Source organism: Pseudophryne corroboree, chromosome 4, assembly GCF_028390025.1.
Source record: "Pseudophryne corroboree isolate aPseCor3 chromosome 4, aPseCor3.hap2, whole genome shotgun sequence".
NCBI classification, from domain to species: Eukaryota; Metazoa; Chordata; class Amphibia; order Anura; family Myobatrachidae; genus Pseudophryne; species Pseudophryne corroboree.
The window spans coordinates 502,155,070-502,176,526 of NC_086447.1; the positions used below are offsets into that span (position 1 = coordinate 502,155,070).

General features: G+C 44.1%; 1 protein-coding gene across 1 annotated transcript in view; it reads right to left on the reverse strand.

Moving 5' to 3' along the window:
• Positions 1 to 21,457, reverse strand: part of FRK (fyn related Src family tyrosine kinase) — a 164,839-nt gene that overhangs the window by 64,443 nt on the left and 78,939 nt on the right. The window contains exons 2-3 of the mRNA XM_063917164.1: positions 15,856 to 15,977; positions 6,102 to 6,265 (exon numbers count right to left, since the gene is read on the reverse strand). Coding sequence (XP_063773234.1) covers positions 6,102 to 6,265; positions 15,856 to 15,977 — 286 coding nt within the window. The remainder of the gene's footprint in view (positions 1 to 6,101; positions 6,266 to 15,855; positions 15,978 to 21,457) is intronic.

Consider the following 21,457-nt stretch of genomic DNA (forward strand, 5'->3'; position numbering starts at 1 on the left):
GACGTTGCTGGCATTTCATCGTCTCGGCCATGACTAGTGGCAGCAGCTTCAGCACGAGGTGGAAGTCGATCTTGATCTTTCCCTATTTTTGGAACCTCAACATTTTTGTTCTCCATATTTTAATAGGCACAACTAAAAGGCACCTCAGGTAAACAATGGAGATGGATGGATACTAGTATACTTATGGATGACGAGCGACTGCCGACACAGAGGTAGCTACAGCCGTGGACTACCGTACTGTGTCTGCTGCTAATATAGACTGGATGATAATGAGATAAAATTAAAATATATATATATATCACACTAGTACTGCAGCCGGACAGGTATATATTATGTAATGACGGACCTGCTGGACACTGTCTGTCAGACTCAGCACTGCAGACTCCTAAAGTAAGCTACTAGTATCAAGAAGATAGAAAAAAAAAAAAACACGGGTAGGTGGTATACAATTATGGATGGACGAGCGACTGCCGACACAGAGGTAGCTACAGCCGTGGACTACCGTACTGTGTCTGCTGCTAATATAGACTGGATGATAATGAGATAAAATTAAAATATATATATATATCACACTAGTACTGCAGCCGGACAGGTATATATTATGTAATGACGGACCTGCTGGACACTGTCTGTCAGACTCAGCACTGCAGACTCCTAAAGTAAGCTACTAGTATCAAGAAGATAGAAAAAAAAAAAAAACACGGGTAGGTGGTATACAATTATAGATGGACGAGCGACTGCCGACACAGAGGTAGCTACAGCCGTGGACTACCGTACTGTGTCTGCTGCTAATATAGACTGGATGATAATGAGATAAAATTAAAATATATATATATATATCACACTAGTACTGCAGCCGGACAGGTATATATTATGTAATGACGGACCTGCTGGACACTGTCTGTCAGACTCAGCACTGCAGACTCCTAAAGTAAGCTACTAGTATCAAGAAGATAGAAAGAAAAAAAACCACGGGTAGGTGGTATACAATTATGGATGGACGAGCAACTGCCGACACAGAGGTAGCTACAGCCGTGGACTACCGTACTGTGTCTGCTGCTAATATAGACTGGATGATAATGAGATAAAATTAAAATATATATATATATCACACTAGTACTGCAGCCGGACAGGTATATATTATGTAATGACGGACCTGCTGGACACTGTCTGTCAGACTCAGCACTGCAGACTCCTAAAGTAAGCTACTAGTATCAAGAAGATAGAAAAAAAAAAACACGGGTAGGTGGTATACAATTATGGATGGACGAGCGACTGCCGACACAGAGGTAGCTACAGCCGTGGACTACCGTACTGTGTCTGCTGCTAATATAGACTGGATGATAATGAGATAAAATTAAAATATATATATATATCACACTAGTACTGCAGCCGGACAGGTATATATTATGTAATGACGGACCTGCTGGACACTGTCTGTCAGACTCAGCACTGCAGACTCCTAAAGTAAGCTACTAGTATCAAGAAGATAGAAAAAAAAAACCACGGGTAGGTGGTATACAATTATGGATGGACGAGCGACTGCCGACACAGAGGTAGCTACAGCCGTGGACTACCGTACTGTGTTTGCTGCTAATATAGACTGGATGATAATGAGATAAAATTAAAATATATATATATCACACTAGTACTGCAGCCGGACAGGTATATATTATGTAATGACGGACCTGCTGGACACTGTCTGCAGAATGCGTTTATAAAAACACCACACGACGAGTGTTTAACTTTTTCAGGCAAACAATCACAATATACTGGTGGTCAGCAGACAATCACAATACTGGTGGTCAGTGGTCACTGGTCAGTCACACTGGCAGTGGCACTCTGGCAGCAAAAGTGTGCACTGTACTTAAAATATGTACTCCTGCTATAACTGCTCCCCAGTCTCCCCCACAATTAAGCTGTGTGAGTAGTGAGCACTCAGCACAGTCAGATAATGATATACAGTATTACATATGATGCAGCACACTGGGCTGAGCACAGATATGGTATGTGACTGTGTCACACTGTGTATCGTTTTTTTTCAGGCAGAGAACGGATTAATTAAACTGGTGGTCACTGGTCACACTATCAGCAGCAAGTAGTACTCCTCCTAATAATATGCTCCCCAAAATTTGTGTCTCTCTCTAGTACTCTAGTCAAACGGAGAGGACGCCAGCCACGTCCTCTCCCGTATCAATCTCAATGCACGTGTGAAAATGGCGGCGACGCGCGGCTCCTTATATAGAATCCGAGTCTCGCGATAGAATACGAGCCTCGCGAGAATCCGACAGCGGGATGATGACGTTAGGGCGCGCTCGGGTTAACCGAGCAAGGCGGGAAGATCCGAGTCGCTCGGCCCCGTGTAAAAAAACCTGAAGTTCGGGCGGGTTCGGATTCCGAGGAACCGAACCCGCTCATCTCTAATTTTTTTCTATATTTCCTATATCATAAGCAACTGCAGTTATTATTTCTTATTCTATTTAAATGTAATATATTGCATCCTGCATTAAAATTCAAATCATTCTCATAAACTAAAAAATCTGTTTATTGATATGGTTGGCACATCATAAATAAAGATAAGTCACTTCCAGGTTTTATGAATTATGCATGGTTGCCAACTGGTGTCCTTTGCACACTTAGGGCCTCAAAAAGTTATATAAAATCAGTATCTGGTGCTGAGTCCGTTTAGTACTCCACCTTCAATGAAAGTGCTTTGACAAAGACCCGATGGGTGAAAATGCGTTGAAATGCAGATGAGAGGAAATCATCCCTCAGTGCAAGAGACCCACAGGGATTTGACAGATTGGAGAGATGTGGTGATAGCAGTGTGCCTGGCCTTTAAGACCATATGCACTACACACTCATTCGGATATGATCCATGTCCTCTAGTAGGCGAACCTTGCAAAGAGTGTCCCTTGTTTTACGGATTTTTTGGATCATTTTTCGGTGTATTTTAATGTGTCAGACTGGTATTTGTTTGAGAATCTGGAGTCAGAAAATGTCTGTGCAAGTACTTGGAGGTGTATAAGTAAGCTGGCAAATACCATCCCCTGGCCGGGAATCGAACCCGGGTCTCGGCAAGAAAATGCCGGATCGTGACAACTAGACCACCAAGGGTTTTGGGGTTGGTGAATGGATGATGTATGAGGAGAGTGTGATAGTAGTAACCAGGCTAACACTGGGATGATACAGTAATGATGAACAACACTCTCCTTACTTGTAGCTGCAGTCCAGTATGGTGGAGTGGCTGACCTTAGCAGTGTGGTAACCAGCTTTCAGACTGGATGGTCACTGTAGAACGGGATCAGGAAGCATACCTCCCAATATGACCCTCTCCAGGAGGGACACAAGACTTCCCTCTTACTGTATGATTGCCATCACCTGTGCTGAAACACCTTTCTTATCCATTAACCTTTTCAAAACAGATGCCGTCAATCATAATTTATAAGAAAAGTCCAGAAGTAGAGCATTCTGCCCCTCCTGGAGAGGGTCATGTTGGGAGGTATGAGGAAGCACTCTTGAGATGACTTGGACTGGATGCAAACTGAACACCGAACAGGATGGTAGTTTGTGAATAACCGGAGTGGATCCAGGGAACTGGAACAGGCTGGAATCTCAGGTGCTGGCTGGCACCAGCAGTCCGGAGCTTGATGAGATTACCTGTGCAGCCAAAGGGAAGGCCTGCACAGGTGTAGAGCTGGATAACGATACTGTGCAGCACTTAGGAAAGAAACTGCACCTGTAGGGAAACGGAATGCAAGGAAGCACAGTTAACTTCACTCAGCTAGAGCTGAGCTAGACAATGAACTAGCGGAGACTGAGAGCCAGTAACCGGAACATATACCCCTTGGCTAGTTGGGATAGGCTGAGCCGAATCAGATGGTGCAGAGAGATCATACTGGCTAATGATTGGCTGAACCACGGTCAGGTGATTGGGACTTGGCACAGCAGTACTCTAGGTCAGGCTTTGATATAGCTTGTGGCCTACCAGGCCGGGAAATACTGAAGCCTGTATGTCTTGTTAGTGACTGCGGACACGGGTACTTTGTGATGGAGCGAATCTGCATGCGGCAGGAGGGGTAAGTGACCCATCGGCAGGGCAAACTGGACTGGGTTGTGACATCATGTGCTTAATGTTATGGGAAGTGGAGGGGAATAAATTACAATTATTGCGATACTGCATTAGTTGCGCCACATCCTTTTTTTTATTTTCCCATATCACTGAGAATATTGCTGCAGGAAGAAGCAAAGATCATGAGAAAAATCAGAGATCACTGGAGATAGAGAAAATATGCGCTGTTTGGAATAAAGGACATATGACATAAGATCTCCACCCAAGTGGGGAGATTCCAGCCGGCAGTCGGGTTTCCGACCACCAGTATTTCACAGGGTGTCAGGATTCCGGCGGCGGTATCCTGACAGCCTGGGATCCCGACAAACAGTAAATTGACTGCCTCTCATATACATAGACATGCTCACCTCCGGATATAGCTTTACAAAGAAAAGGCTAAACCACCGAAAGCCAGGAGCCCAGGAGTAATTCCCAGGTGGAAGAAGGACGTGGTAACATTTGCAAATTAATAACTAAATGAACATGTCCATGTTTTAAATATGCATCTGTTTGCATGAATTTTATGCTTGAAAACAGCTTCAACTGAACTGCATGCTATGCGATGAAACTCCTCTTCACTGCCTAACTAAAAATTGCATACTTTCATTCTTATTTCGGATATAGGGGGTAATTCCGAGTTGATCGCAGCAGCAAGTTTGTTAGCAATTGGGCAAAACCATGTGCACAGCAGGGGGGGCAGATATAACATGTGCAGAGAGAGTTAGATTTTGGTGGGTTATATTGTTTCTGTGCAGGGTAAATACTGGCTGCTTTATTTATACACTGCAATTTAGATTTCAGTTTGAACACACCCCACCCAAATCTAACTCTCTGCACATGTTATATCTGCCCCCCCCCCCCTGCACTGCACATGGGGGGTAATTCCAAGTTGATCGCAGCAGGAATTTCGACCAGGTTGAGTTTTATAGTAAATATACCCCTAAATCCCACTTTTACTAACAGATGATTTTTTACTTATTTTTTCAAAAGGATATCAAACATCGACTGTTAGTAAATGTGTGATTTAGATTCTGAAACACAAAATTGATTAAAAAATCGACCAAACATCACCCAAAAATCTATCAAAATTGACCCAAATCAACTTTTACAGTAGTAAATATACTCTTTACTGTCTATATCTATAATATATTTTGTTTCATTTTCTCTATTTATTCATCCCATTGTCCAAAGTGATCGTGGCCCTTATTATTTATCAAGCAGTGCAGCATTGCCATAACTTTTACAGTAAGATAAAAATAATTGCCGTTATACAGCCGCTGACGGTGTGCTACCACCTCCCTCCGCAGAGAACTATAGCTTCTACCTGACAGTACGCCACATGCCCCCAGGTTAGAGCAGACATGGCCATGGGGGATCTACACTCATTCATGTGGTGGAGCAGGTAATGCCCCCTATTAATGATTAACAGTTGATCCTTTCAAAATTTCCCCGAAATCCTTTTTCAAAAATAGGCAAGTATAACCAACAGTAACATAACTGTTTACACATACGTACCTCCCAGAATCCCAATTTCGTCAGGGCAGTCACAATTTAGGTGGCTGTCCCACCAACCCACAATTGTACTAATATACCTGCAAATTCTGTTTATAGTTTTTCTGCTAAAAATGTTGATCAGGGGTAAATGGATGTGCAAAATATGAAGCAGTCACACCCTACATCAAAATTGTAAGTTCCCAAAAGTTGAGATGTAAGGTTGACATATTCCTAGTACTGATCAGATTGAATGGACACGTATGAGCTGTTGTGCTGTGCATTGTTATTTCTCTGGATGTATTCAAGATTCTAATTTTGCATGGATGTTACTCCAAGGTGTAAGCCAGAAAAGTATGGTTTCAGGTGTCTCTCATTCAAGGTCATACACACATTTTCAATATTAACAAAAAGAAAACAGCATAATATGGAGAACGTTGAATATCGGTTCATTAATAAAATTATCAACTACTATCCACAGGAAGATCAATGTAAATACCTTTAGGCATGGTTTTCGGAGCTTGCAGCAAAGTCCATTATCCGATTTTTTATACGTTTCCACAAGTTCTTCCAAATTTTTGAATCTGTTTCTTGGCGATATATAAAATCCTCCATTATCAAGTTTTCTGATTCTGTAGTGTTTTACAGTGATACCGTCATAAACTAAAACAGAAGAAACGTTGAGAGCAATACTTATGCTATATTATTTCATTATAGGAAAGACAAAACAATAGTGTAGTAATCAACACATAAAAAATACCAGGAATCCAAGAATGTTCTACACTACGTAGACAAAAATAATTGGACCTCCCCTCCTGCGCCACTGGAATTCCTGCAGCAGACGTGTTTGTGAAGGTATAAAACTGGGAAAGAGGGGCACTGATTAGATGACATGCTGATGAAATGGCTTGCCAGAGGGAGATAACCGAGATTGAAAAGTGGAGTATCATAGGCTGCGCAATGTCATGTTTCCAGGGCAATATTGGACTGGTATACAGAAGATTTGGCAACCCAGATGGACTGCCCAGCTCAATGTCCAGACCTTAACCCCACTTAGAATCTCTGAGATGAGTTAGAGCAACAGGTATGTTCTACACCGTCTCGACCCTCTTCAGTGTTACAGTTGGACACTGCTTAAGGCTGAATGGCAAAACATACTGCCTGCTGTTGTCCAAGAGATTGTGGACAGTTTGCCAAGAAGGGTATCTAAGTAACTGCACATGGTGGACCTACAAAAATCTGACATCAATAGAATCACATTGAGCTATTTGCTGTCAGTGTCCAATCACATTTGTCTACATAGTGTATTTCTGAAGCAATAGTATTGTTTACCTTGCATCTTGCAGAACATCACTGCAGCTAAATGTACAGTTGCATAATAATAATAATAAGAAGAAGAAGAAGAAGAAGAAGAAGAAGAAGAAAATCATAATAATATTAATAACAGTATGAGTGCGTTAACTTCTTAGGACATCTTCAAAAAAACGAACTGCTCTATCTGTCCACAAGATGGCACTTGTGTCTATATTATGTAAAGTGAGATCAATACTATGTCAAAGAGAAAGTTTTGTCACATTACAGTATGTGTTGTTAATATATTCAATTCTGCAGATTGATGAGCTTTCTGACTAACTTTAATCCTCTACCGAGCCCCATTATATTACAGTTCTAACTCCCCAGTAGTCAGCACAGGTGCATGTAGTTCTAAAAGTGCCAGAACATACTGTAGTACATACTGTAGTTGCCAACTTTTCAGTAGTCCTCTCTGGGAGAAGCGTGTGGGATCCGGGATATTCACTTTCTCTTCTGGGGAGCGGGAGATTGCTGCAGCTTTCGGGAGAGTAGGAAAGTATGTGCAAGTATGCTCTGGCAGTGATAGGAATGCTACCACATGAGTTCTACAAGCATGCACAAGTATGCTGGTAGAACTACATCTAGGTCTCTTTGAGACCAGTAATCCTACATACTGTATAACAATGTTAATTTTAGCCTTTATGTACAAACTAGCAAACCACTGACTGGCCATAGATATTGGAAGGAGTCCCACTGCTATACTGACCAGTATTATCTAGGGTGAGAAGCCTGTTTTTGTATGGCTCATGTTCCTGGGAATTCAGCTCAATGCTGTAAATAGCTGGGTTTGTGTCCCATTATGAGAGGAATCCCATGCTGCGGGTGTCTCTGTTGCAGTGATATATCTATAATGTATATAGGGCACGTGGTACACATGGGCACTTGTGTCCATGGGCTTCCATACTATACACTCTATATCTAGTACAGTACTCACCTCTCGTAGTCTCATGTCAACAGCTGTAGGCAGTTTTCCAGCAATTTGCACATGCGCAGTAGAAAAACCAGTGGCAACATGGACGCAAATCAGTAATCAGTCCAGGTTGTAAGCATTTTATTCTTTTTCTAACATTGCAAAGGTCTGTACCGATGGTCATATCCTTATCAGTGCAAATCTTTTCTCCAAGGGCCAAGCACCAGTCAGAGCTACGCCTACTAGCACCCAAGGCAAAGATTCAGCTTTGTGTATGTGACCCATGTAGAAGATGTGTCTCTTTATTTACCCCTTGTTAATGCAGATTTTTTTAAACTATTTAAATGTTTATGATATACAAGGATATATATATATATATATACAGCAGTTGTGAATGAATGCCAATAGCAGTGGGGAGGGTTCTCTGGGATAGGAGAGAGGGTGGGTATTGGGGAAAGCATAAGGAAGTCCCCATTTCTTGCATTTGCATAAAGATGTCATCACTGAACTTTCCCGTACGTGAGAATGTCCTGTCACACTCCAGTTTCACCTCTTTGATTGTAAGGGTTGTTGTTCTGTTTGATAATAACACCTAACCAATGTGCAGTAGACACTCAGGGTTTGATTCAGAGCTGGATGCAGTTGCAGTCATGACTGTGTCTTTTTCCAAAGCCACAACTCAATCTTTTTGCCAATGCCATGGGCAGTGACATATGTACAGAGGAGGGGAACTGTTTACAGTCTACGTGTGTGGGCCCCCTCCTCTCCCGTAGCCGGCAGCGCTGATAGTGCTTTAAGCACTGGAGACTGTGGAACAGTGCCAGAGACAACAGCGCTTGCGCAGGTGTCTGGGAAAATGGTGCGGCAGCCATTTTTCCAGAGACCTGCGCATATGCTGTAGACTCTGGCACTGTGCCAGAGTCTCTAATGCTCAGAGCACTAACAATGCTGCCGGCTACGGGAGAGGAGGGGTCCCACACATGGAGACCAATGGACACCAGAAGGGTAAGAATAGAAGAAATGGGTGCAGTGTGTGCGGATTGGGCCCCCTCTGGATCCAGGGGCCCATGTGCACAGCACACACTGCACACATTATAGATACGCCACTGGCCATGGGTGATGGTATGCCCACTGGCTGCTGCACTAATCCACCTCTGTGCTTATTGAGTTACCATTGGTTGCACCAGTGCTATGGAGGTGCTGAATCTCTGTCTGAATGTGACCACTTGTGTTAGTGCAATGCACCTGAACACGCCCACGACTAGTTAACCACCTCCCTTTTACCACCCAGAAATGTCCACCATACTTGCATTTACAGTATCTGCGTCCAATTTTGATCTGTGTCTGTGGGGCAGATGTATTAACCTGGAGAAGGCATAAGGAAGTGATAAACCAGTGATATGTGCAAGGTGATAAAGGCACCAGCCAATCAGCTCCAATATGTAAATTAACAGTTAGGATCTGATTGGCTGCTGCCTTTATCACCTTGCACATATCACTGGTTTATCACTTCCTTATGCCTTCTCCTGGAATACATCTGCCCCTGTGTGTGGTAACTATCATGTGTGTAGTGTGACTTGGATGCATGTACAGATTGAAAACATCAGCCACTTACATCCACCTCTGAATAAGGCCCTCAGAGTATTCTACATACTCAACAGCAGCTAGTCACCAAAGCACACTTTAAAGAAAATGGGAACTAAAACCTATAAGCTAAAAGGAAATGTACTTGATATTGTTAAATATGTTCCCAATATACTATTCTCTCCATATGTTTTTGTGCTGAATGGCCTTAGCAGCACCCCTCAGATGTTGGCAGCCTAATGGTAGCGCGAGCCCTGACACCTGCTGACCAACATTTTTGTTGATGTGTCTACATGTACGTGTATGTCAATTAAGTTAACTTGTCCTTACTGTACTCAGCCTATGTTTCCATTAGGGATGAGCGGGTTCGGTTCCCTGAGAACCAAACCTGCCCAAACTTGGAGATCCAAGCCCAGATCCGAGTCAGGCTCGGTTTTGCATGCCTGACTAAGATCCGAAAACAAGGCAAAATGTCATCATTTTGCTGTCTGATCTCAAGGGTTTTGGATTCTATATATATTCCCGGAACCATCTTCACTCCGAACTTGGAGAGTGCACAGTAAGGACATGTTCCTTCTGTTCTGTTAGGGAAGGAGAGCTGGTGAGAGCAAAGGTGGGCAAGAGAGAGCAGAAGGGGGCAGGAGAGAGCAGAGGGGTTGTTTTGCAGGAGAGTTGAGTTGGGTGCTTGGGTGTGCTGTCACTGTGTTAGGGCTCTGCATAGTAGCATACTGTGGCTGTGTATAGGACCAGGTATTCTCTGTCTATAAGGGACTGTGTACTGCCGTACACTACTTCTATATATCCTCTGTGCGTGATCCAAAGCAAAAAATATATTTCTATTGGTGCGTCACTCTGACTACTAGTACTGCAGCTGCCATACACTACTGCTATATATCTGTATGTGATCCAGAGCAAAAAATATATTTCTATTGGTGCATCATGACTACTAGTACTGCCGTACACTACTGCTATATATCTGTGTGAGATCCAAAGCAAAAAATATATTTCTATTGGTGCGTCACTCAGTGACGACTACTAGTACTGCCGTACACTACTGCTATATATCTGTGTGTGATCCAAAGCAAAAAAAAAATATTTTTATTGGTGCGTCACTCTGACTACTAGTACTGTAGCTGCCGTACACTACTGCTATATATCTGTGTGTGATCCCAAAAAATATATACAGTATATTTCTATTGGTGCGTCACTCAGTGACGACTGCTAGTACTGCCATATACTACTGCTATATACTGTATCTGTGTGCGATCCAAATCAAAAAATATATATCTATTAGTGCATCACTCTGACTACTAGTACTGTGGTTGCAAGGATAAAACTAAATTTTCCGAAGAGACCAGCAGATCAGTCAGGAACAAGTTTCGACATCTGGTCCAGACTGAAAGAGCTGCCTACAGTTACTGACATGTCTACTGTGACTGTACATGATTCTGTCACCACTGAAAGAATGATTGACGACTATTTCAGTGATAGCATCCAAATAGGCAAGTCAGACAGTCCGTTTCAAGACTAGCTAGAGAAAAAGGCAATTTGGGGACCCTTGCAAAAACTGGCTTTGTTTTTACTTAAGATGCCGACCCTCCAGTGTGTACTCAGAAAGAGTTTTTAGTGCAGCCGGGAATCTTGTCAGCGATCGACGTAGGAGGTTACTTCCCCAAAATGTGGAAAAGATGATGTTCATCAAAATGAATGACAAATTCCACAAGCAAGACCTTCACCAGCAATTACCTCCACAAAGTACAGAGGGACCTATGATGGTGGATTCCCGTGGAGACAAATTAATAGTCTGTCAAGACGAGGATGTACACACTGATGGGGGTGAGGAATCAGAGGATGATGATGACATCTTGCTTCTGTAGAGTCAGTTTGTGCACGGAGAGATCAATTGCTTTTTTTTGTGGGGGCCCAAACAAACTAATCATTTCAACCACAGTTGTGGTAGACCCTATCGCTAAAATCATTGGTTTGTTGAAGTGTGCATGTCCTGTTTATATAACATAAGTAGGACAATTCCATCTTGCACATCTTTGCTTTGCAATATGTGCTCTCTGGAGCATTTTTGTGCATAGTTTGTAAAACTGCCATCCTGTCTGACACTGCAGTGCCACTCCTAGATGTGCCACGTATATGTGCCGCCCACTTCTGTCGCTTAGCTTAGTCATCCAGCTACCTCGGTGAAATCTTTTGGCCTAAAAACAACATTGTGAACTGTGAGGTGTTCAGAATAGACTGGAAATGAGTTAATAGGACTGTTATGGAGGTTAAAAATACTGTAGGAACAAAAACACCCCCAAATTCTATTATTTTAGCTGTTTTGATGATTTTTTCGAAAAAAATCCAGATTCAAAACCAAAACCCACAATGGTGCTTTTGACAAAACCAATCCAGATCCAAAACATGAAGGAGATTCAGATCCAAAACCAAAACACAAAACCCGAAAAAATGGCCCGGTGCACACCCCTAGTTTCCATGCACCTTCCCTGCTCATTCTGCATCTCCAGATACTGCAAAATTCATGACACAGGTGTATGAGTACATATACATTTATAGTGCACATGCGCAGTAGGAAAATTCTTATCTTTTGTGAAAAGGACTTTGATCCAGCTCCAAGGAAGCCTCAGAGTGTAGAAGATAAGGTGCCAGTTATCAAGAGGCTGTAGAGCTGAGGCAGATTTTGGCAATGGGCCTAATTCATATTTGTATGCAAACCCGATGGTTTGCATATAAATATGATGTCTGGAGGGTTGCACAGGCACAAGACCCGTTCTGCTCATGTGTAGAAGGGGTCTTGCGATATCGCTCGCAGCCCCCTCTCAGCTTCACGATGATTAACATGCATCAGCGTTTGGAGTCTGCGTCATTGGACACAGACTTCCTGGACCTGGGTGTCTGGATCTGATGGTCAGCCTGCTTAGGCCTCAGGCTTACGCAAGCTGGCCAGTGCCTATAACCAATGCAAATCATCACTGATGGTTGCGATGGTCGTGATGGTGATCCAAGGCAGCGTCCTCCTCATACATAGCACTCATACCCTTGCTAATGCAAACAAGAGGCGTCTATCTCCTACAGAGGCCTCCTGCTGCCTTTGCATTTTAATTAGACGGAATTGCACAATTCCATGAAAAACCTTATAAATATGAATCAGGCCCAATATTCTGATGGAAGCAATGGCAGTTTTTTTTTTCTTTTTTTCTTTTTCTCTTACAGACACGTAGAACAAGGAATCATTCCCAGGATAGTGATAATCAGGGGCAAATGATTTTATGTCACCTTAGCGGAAAAGTACAGAGACAATGCAATAGAATTACTGTAATGTAATAAATTAGTTAATTATTACTTGGTTTTATTGCATCTGTTCGTGAATGTTCTATATTTTGCCTTTGTGATCTAAACCTTTTATGACCATTGATTACTTTTCTGCTTTCTCTCTCTCTTACCCTCTCTCTCTCTCTCTCTCTCTCTCTCTCTCTCTCTCTCTCCTGTATATATATATATATATATATATACACTCTGTATATATATATATATATATATATAAAGCTTATGGTCCACACTCATGAAAATAGAGTAACTGCTAGGGTGCCATCCATTCATGGTAACACAAATGGTCATCCATCCAATGTAGTAATGAAAAAGTGGGAGCACTCACCAGTCTTCTTTGGCGCAGGTTATTTATTTAAAGCATCATACCAGACAGAATTTTTTCAGGGCTAATTGAATTTTCCCGCCTGCCCCCCTCCCCTCCTAACTAAATAAAACAAAAAATAATAACAGGGCTCTATGTTGGAATCAAATATAAGCCTTATAACCAGTCTTTTGGTTGTTGAAATTAAGATTTTCCAGAGAGTAAAAAGCAGAGAAATATTGGGAGCCAACCACCGGTGCAAGAGGGCGGGAACGGGTGGGTACGGCGTACTCTTAAGAATTTAGCCGTGGGTACGCCGTACCCACCGCTGACGGACCACCGCTCCCTCCCTCACCTCTGCTGCTGCTCACTGCTGCGGCTGCTTGAGGGAAGGAGAGCACAGCGTGCACCTCTCCTACCCCTCAGTGTCTCCCTTCAATTCAGCGCCGGCCCGTGAGCCAATCCGAGCTCGCGGACCAGCAGCCAAGGCTCCTGATTGGCTGCCAGACCGCAAGCTTTGATTGGCTCACGGATCGGCGCTAAATTGAAGGTAGACACCCGCACCACCGCCATAGACTGAGGGGCAGGAGAGGCGCACGCTTCGATCTCCTCCCCTCACACACAGTACAGCAGCAGCGGTGAGCAGCAGGGGAAGGGGGGGGGGGCATGTGTACCTGGCACTGGGGGCATATCTGGCACTGGGGGGAAATGTGTATCTGGCACTGGGGGCATTTCTGTATCTGGCATTGGGGGCATATCTGGCACTGTGGGGGCATTTGTGTATCTGGCACTGGGGGGGCAATGTATATCTGACACAGTGGGGGCATTTGTGTATCTGGCACTGTGAGCAATGTATATCTGGCACTCTGGGGGCATTTGTGTATCTGGCACAGTGAGGCAATGTGTATCTGGCACTGTGGGGCAATGTATATCTGGCACTGTGGGGCAATGTATATCTGGCACTGTGGGGCAACGTGTATCTGGCACTATTAGGGTCAATGGGGATCTGCCCCTCCCCCCATATGTGTATCACGCCCCTATTTTCATTGGCCATGCCCCATGTGGCATTTGGCCACACCAATTTTTGGCGCACGCGAACACAGTACCTATAAGCCATTTTTTCTACTTGCACCACTGGTGCCAACTTTATTGATGTTGGAATCAAAGTTTCATGTCAGTTCAGTTTAAGGGCTTACTGTCACCTGTAGTCCATATAAAAGAAAAAAATAAATAAAGACAGCACATGGACAGTGTATGTTGCAATCATTTGTTAAATGAGAACTTCCAGTCATCCATCATGGTATCCAGTCTCTAGGTCGACCACACTTAGGTCGACAGTCATTAGGTCGACCACTATAGGTCGACATGCATTAGACTGACATGATCTTTAGGTCGACATGGTCACTAGGTCAAAATGACAAAAGGACGACATCGGTTTTTCACATTTTTTAAAACATTTTTTGAACTTATTCATACTTTACGATCCACGTGGATTATGATTGGGAGCAGTAACCTGTGCCGAAAAAACTCATGTCGAACTTTTGTCATGTCGACCTTGCTCATATTGACCTAATGCTTGTGTCGATCTATTTTGGGTGTCGACCTAGTCACTATCGACCAATAGTGGTCGACCTAGACTCTGTCGATCTAAGTGAGGTCAACCCTATGAACCACACCCTCCATCATTCTTCAATTTATTACTTACAAAAACCTGATCCCAGGACTTTGTAAATAATACATTGGAGAATAGGGATCATATGTGCCTATTATCCCTGGAAGTTGCGGGAGACTCATGATTTTTCAGATAGTCCCCTGCATCCCGGAAGAGTAGGCGGCTCTCCCACATGCCGCCTGCTTCCTAGTGGAGCGGGCCGGATGGAGAGATGATCACAGGGGCAGTGCTAATGATTTGAATGGCATCATTTTAGCCCTACCCCCTCCTCGCAGACCTGCAATTTGCTGCATTTTGTTTTGATGGGGATGGGGCCTAATGATGTCAGAGTTCAGTCTCACCCCCCGACCAGCAGCATCTCCTCTCTGGGATGCTCCTGGAGAGCAGAGATGGAAAGTTGGCAAGTGTGCCCGGGATGTGTGGGTTGTGTTTATTTTATAAAGGTAGACTAAGCTTAATTAAGCATGACAGGGGAAGCTCATATCTGACCTGTGCTGTGTACTTTTCCACAGCCTCGCTACATTTTCCTGCTACTTTTTCCACAATCTTGCACCTTAGAGCCAGATTCAGAGATGAATCCAAACTTGATGGTCTGCTTACATCACTGATGATTTGAGATCTGCGCATGGGCCGACCTCTGTCTGCAACAATGGTTGCAGTGTCCTGTATGCTGCAGCATGGTAACATACTGTGGTCCTTTGGGGTGGAGAAGGGGCAGCGACGGCCAGCCCTCCAGAGAATGGGGGGCATGTTGGACTCATTTTCTGGGTGTGCCGAGCCCAGTGACTGCATTCTGAGTAACCCGAGTGTTACTCAGATGATCAATGTTCATGCAGAGTGATCCAAAGCTGCTACAATTCATTTGTGCAAAATCTCTGTGTATTTGGAATTCTGTATTTCTGTTTTGTTTTTCTTTCCAGGTTTTAAATTTGTGTTAAGTTTCTCGATAAAAGAAATACATAAAGATTACAACAAATTAATATATATGAAATGTCAGGGCGAACTAAAGAGATTTATTTATCAGGAAATATATATTTCCCAGAAAGTTGAATTTGTACAGAAACTCAAATGTACTACTGTAATGTACATACCAGACAGAGAATAGTCCCCTTTTTGGCTCTCACTTTCACGGATGAGAAAAGTCCCTGATTGGTTGCCTGGTAGTGTCAACTGCTTTTCAGCTTCTAATCGTTTCATGTCATTAAAGAACCACCTGCAATAAAAAAATTAAAAAAAAATCACCAATACCAGTATAAAGAAAATCAAATCTCAATAGGAAATGTCCTCAAACCCTTCCTATACCCTCATTCAGGTTGGATCGCAGATTAACAAAAATTGCAAATAGACGATTTTTGCCAACCTGTGTATGTGCAGTGGCCGCAATGCACGTGCGCGGACCTACAGTGTGATACATCCCTGAAGGATGCGATTGCACTGTGATTAACAGCGGGGGCCGTGGCAGGTGCGCCAACACGGTGTTGCGGGGCATGGTCTGGACAACAGAGGTGTGTCCAGACCATTTTCAGGGTGGCTGTGTGATGTCGCATGCAGCTTCTCTGAAGAAAAAGATGGCGGCAGTGCGCCTGCATACCCAGCCATGCTGCGTATGCAGGTGGTCAGCCCTAATTTCTTGTTCTGCAATGCGATCGTAATTGAACTGCGATAGCATCGCTGGGTGGGACTTGGCATGCTGGGTGACCCTGTCCTGTACTAGGCAGCCCCCAGCATGCCATCACAAGCAGTAGCAGAATCTGCAGCTGAACACCTGAATAGGGTCCATAATATGTATTCCTACAGCACATCTAAGAGCAATAAAGAATCACATTAATACATTAATATGTAATACTAGGTGATTCATTGCGCCCTACGGGCACTCTTCACACCGTCGCAAGGGGCTACGCCCCCTTATCCCCTGCACGTCCTTTGGGCGGGCAATATTTGTATTATATGGAGTATTACCTTCAAGCATAATGTTGTTAGTGGTTAAATATTTTACGGCCAAAGGGCGTGCGATGGTCAAGGGGGCATAGGCCCTTGCGACGGTGTGAAGAGCGGACACAGGGCACGATGAATGACCTAGTGTGTTAGTAATATGTTATGTGTACATAATGTAGGTATAAAGACAATGTTTGGTAAATACCACATACACAGTGTGTGTGTTGCGAGATTATTTCTCAATGTATGTTTTATGATGTCTTGAGAAAGGGGTATATACCCCGAAACATTGACCAATAAGAATCGTATTTCTGCAAAATGAAACTGCCTCTTGAGTGCCATTCATTGTTTCCTGTATGGTGATATATATATATATATATATATTTATATAAATATATCACTATACAGCCCCTTCCCCTATATGACATCACATACTGTACACAGTGTGCACGCTGGGGACTTCTCTCTCATAACAGTATATGGTGTTAGCCTCTCACCAGCTTCATTGTCCCCGCACACTGCACACTACAGACTCTCACTCTGCACGAGCACCAGAAACAGCAACCACCATGTTCCTTCCTGGTCGCGCAAGGCATGCCAGGAGTTGTAGTCTCCCCGCAGCACTGCCATGACGTCACGTGCACCCTCTGCAGTCTATCGTGCCAGATACACATATGCCCCACAATGCCAGATGTGCCCCATAATGCCAGATATACATATGCCCCACAATGTCAGATAAACATATGCCCCACAGTGCCAGATATGCCCCACAATGCTAGATATACATATGCCCCACAGTGCCAGTAATACATATGCCCCACAGTGACAGATATGGCTTACAGTACCAGTTAAACATATGCCCCACAATGGCAGATATACATATGCCCCCAGTGCCAGATATGCCCCATAATGCCAGTTATACATATGCCCCATCCACCCCACACCTCCCACCTCCCTCCCTCCCGCTACTGCTGTGTCAGGGTCAGGGGACGGAGAGGAGAGCGGAGTGCAGGCCCATCCCTCAGTGCTGCTCACTCAGACTCTGGTGGTCTCCGGCCGTGGCGTGTATCTTCTCAACTGAGCACATTAGCCAATCAGTGCTCGCGGACCGGCAGCCACGGCTCCTGATTGGCTGACGGTCCGTGAACTCTGATTGGCTAACAAACCGCTGCTCAGTTGAGAAGATACACGCCGCGGCCGGAGACCAAAGTCTGACTGAGCAGCACTGAGGGACGGAACCGCACTGCGCACTCCTCTCCTTTCCTGACCCAGCAGCGGGCTGGGAAGCGAAGGAGGAGCACATTGGTGGCTTTTACAGTAATAGCCGCTAACGGTGGCTATGGTGTGTGTGAGTGGCGGCCCGCGGGTACGGCGTACGGGCAGCTAGATTTCCTAACGGTACGCCGTACCCGAGCATACCGCCACACTTGCAGGCCTGTTCTCACTTATCCAGATCTGTGACTCTATGACTCAGAGCTCCTAGCCACGCCCAGCGCTGGCAAATGAGTCATAGAGTCACAGATCTGGACAAATATATAGGAGATTTACAACACCTACTCAGATAATAAACTTTTCTGTGTTTTATTTATTATTACCAGTTATTTATTACCAGTTATTTACAGTATATAGCGCACATAGGTGGTCATTCCGAGTTGTTCGCTTGCTGCTATTTTTAGCAGAATTGCTAACAGGCTAAAATACGGCAGTTCTGCGCATGCATATGCACAGCAGGGTGCACGCGCTAAGCAATTTTACACAAAACTATGCTATTTTACTCACGGGCGAACAAATCTTTTCAATCACTCTGCTGATCGTAGTGTGATTGACAGGAAGTGGGTGTTTCTGGGCGGAAACTGTCCGTTTTCAGGGAGTGTGCTAAAAAACGCAGGCGTGCCAGGTAAAAACACAGGAGTGGCTGGAGAAACGGGGGAGTGGCTGGCCGGACGCTGGGCGTGTTTGTGACGTCAAACCAGGAACTAAACGGACTGAGATAATTGCAATCTAGGAGTAGGTCAGGAGCTACTCAGAAACTGCAAGGAAATAATAGCAGAATTGCTAATCTTTCGTTAGCAATTCTGCTATGCTAAGATACACTCCCAGAGGGCGGCGGCTTTGCCTTTGCATTTCTGCTAAAAGTAGCTAGCGAGCGAACAACTCGGAATGAGAGCCCAAGGGCCTATTTCAAGGTTGATCGCAAAAGCAAAATCTTTCTCTAAAGGGCAAAACCATGGGGGCAATTCTGAGTTGATCGCAGCAGGATTTTTGTTAGCAGTTGGGCAAAACCATGGCCCTCATTCCGAGTTGTTCGCTCGCAAGGCGATTTTAGCAGAGTTACACACGCTAAGCCGCCGCCTACTGGGAGTGAATCTTAGCTTCTTAAAATTGCGAACGATGTATTCGCAATATTGCGATTACAAACTACTTAGCAGTTTCAGAGTAGCTTCAGACTTACTCGGCATCTGCGATCAGTTCACTGCTTGTCGTTCCTGGTTTGACGTCACAAACACACCCAGCGTTCGCCCAGACACTCCTCCGTTTCTCCAGCCACTCCCGCGTTTTTTCCGGAAACGGTAGCGTTTTTATCCACACGCCCATAAAACGCTGTGTTTCCGCCCAGTAACACCCATTTCCTGTCAATCACATTACGATCGCCGGAGCGAAGAAAAAGCCGTGAGTAAAAAAACTATCTTCATAGCAAAATTACTTGGCGCAGTCGCAGTGCGAACATTGCGCATGCGTACTAAGCAGAAAAACGCTGCGATGCGAAGAAAATTACCGAGCGAACGACTCGGAATGAGGGCCCATGTGCACTGCAGGGGAGGCAGATATAACGTGTTCAGAGAGAGTTAGATTTGGGTGTGGTGTGTTCAATCTGCAATCTAAATTGCAGTGTAAAAATAAAGCAGCCAGTATTTATCCTGCACAGAAACAAAATAACCCACCCAAATCTAACTCTCTCTCTGCACATGTTATATCTGCCTCCCCTGCAGTGCAGATGGTTTTGCCCAACTGCTAACAAAAATCCTGCTGCGATCAACTCAGAATTACCCCCTATATGCAGTGCAGGCGGGGCAGATATAACATGTGCAGTGTAAAAATGAAGCAGCCAGTATTTACCCTGCATGGAAACAATATAACCCACCCAAATCTAACTCTCTCTGCACATGTTATACAGTATCTGCCCTCCATGCAGTGCAAAATGGTTTTGCCCATTAGAGGAAGATTTTGCTTTTGCAATCAACTTTGAATTAGGCCCATATTCCGCAGCACTTTAGAGTTTCTTTTTTGCTCATAAAACCACAGAACTTAATATATAAATCATTCCAGTACAGTATAACAAGGTTTTAAGAGGTCTGTTTATCACCAACCGCATCTGATGATGTGGATGACAGGTGACAAACTAGACCAAACTCGCAGTGCGATAATTGAGTTCATTGTATGGATGTATCAATAATCGCTTGCAGGGACAGCAAGCTTTGTTCCTGAGATGCCTCTCCGCAGCATCATCGGGATATCTTTTGCAAAAAATACCCAATGCCCCTCTCCGTCGCTACTATCCTTGTGCTGCAAAAAGCCCCCCCAACCCCACCCCACCGGATTTCATACTTACCGGTAAAGAAGTCGGTGTCTGCTGCTCCAGGAGGCTCCCGGGCACCCGGTCCTTCTTGTGCGCTGTGACCCGCAGTGCTGTAAAGTGCGCTGCCCCTTTGCAGTGTCACTTTACTGCATCAGGGTCACAGTGCGGCATATAGAGGGCCTGGCGCCAGGCAGCGCTCACCGTAGCAGCGGACACTGGCTCCTTGGAATGGTAAGTATGTTTTTGGGGATTTTTTTTTTTTTTTTCACACTGTGATCAGCTTGTGTGTCCATCAGACACACAAAGCTGATCACTGGAGCCCGGTCCCCGCACAGGGGACAGAGAAAGCTGGGCAAATGGTGTACATTGCAGTGCTGCCCTGTGAATTCACCAGCCTGAGCTGGCAAAACTATCACAGGGCTCACTGCTGTATTTCTTTACTTTTTTTTTACATAAATTCGGCCACATCGCATTTCCCATTATAAGTATGGGGAATGCGATGTGGCTTACTAAAAAAAATGACAATTAAAGGGTTTGGAGCAGTTTTTCATAAAACCTGCCCCAAATGCCTTTTAATACATTCAGATGATACTAAAATAATGTGAAATGGGTGTGAAAACACCCTTTTTCACATTATTTTAGTAAAAATAATGTTAATAAATAGGCCACTAAGTTTTTCACAAATATATACTATGTGACTAAGGTTCCATGCTATAAGATCATTTATAATACTGTATGCACCGTTTATCTCTTCCAGTGTAAGCTACAATATTCAATAAATTATATATTTTGACTTTACAATGAAATGGGGCTTTACTAAGAGTATGGAAAGATTGAGTAGTAATTAGTACTGCAAAAAAATGTGCCTTACAACAGTCACTGAGTACACCAATGGATTTATTACCTCTGTACTTCTATACTTATTAGTAATAATGCTAATGGACAGATTATAGAAACACATGACACCGGACAGCAGGAAACACTGAAGAAGAAGAAGAAAAGGTGTAGTACAGTAGATGACTCAGAGGCCTGAAGTTACATTTATGTTTTTAACCTATACCTCCGTTGAAGAGAATATTCCTAGAATGAGGGTTTACTGCTCTCAAGGATGTGTTTCAGCAGGGTGTAGTATTGTATACTGGCGGCTGGGCTCCCGGCGGCCAGCATACCGGTGCCGAAAT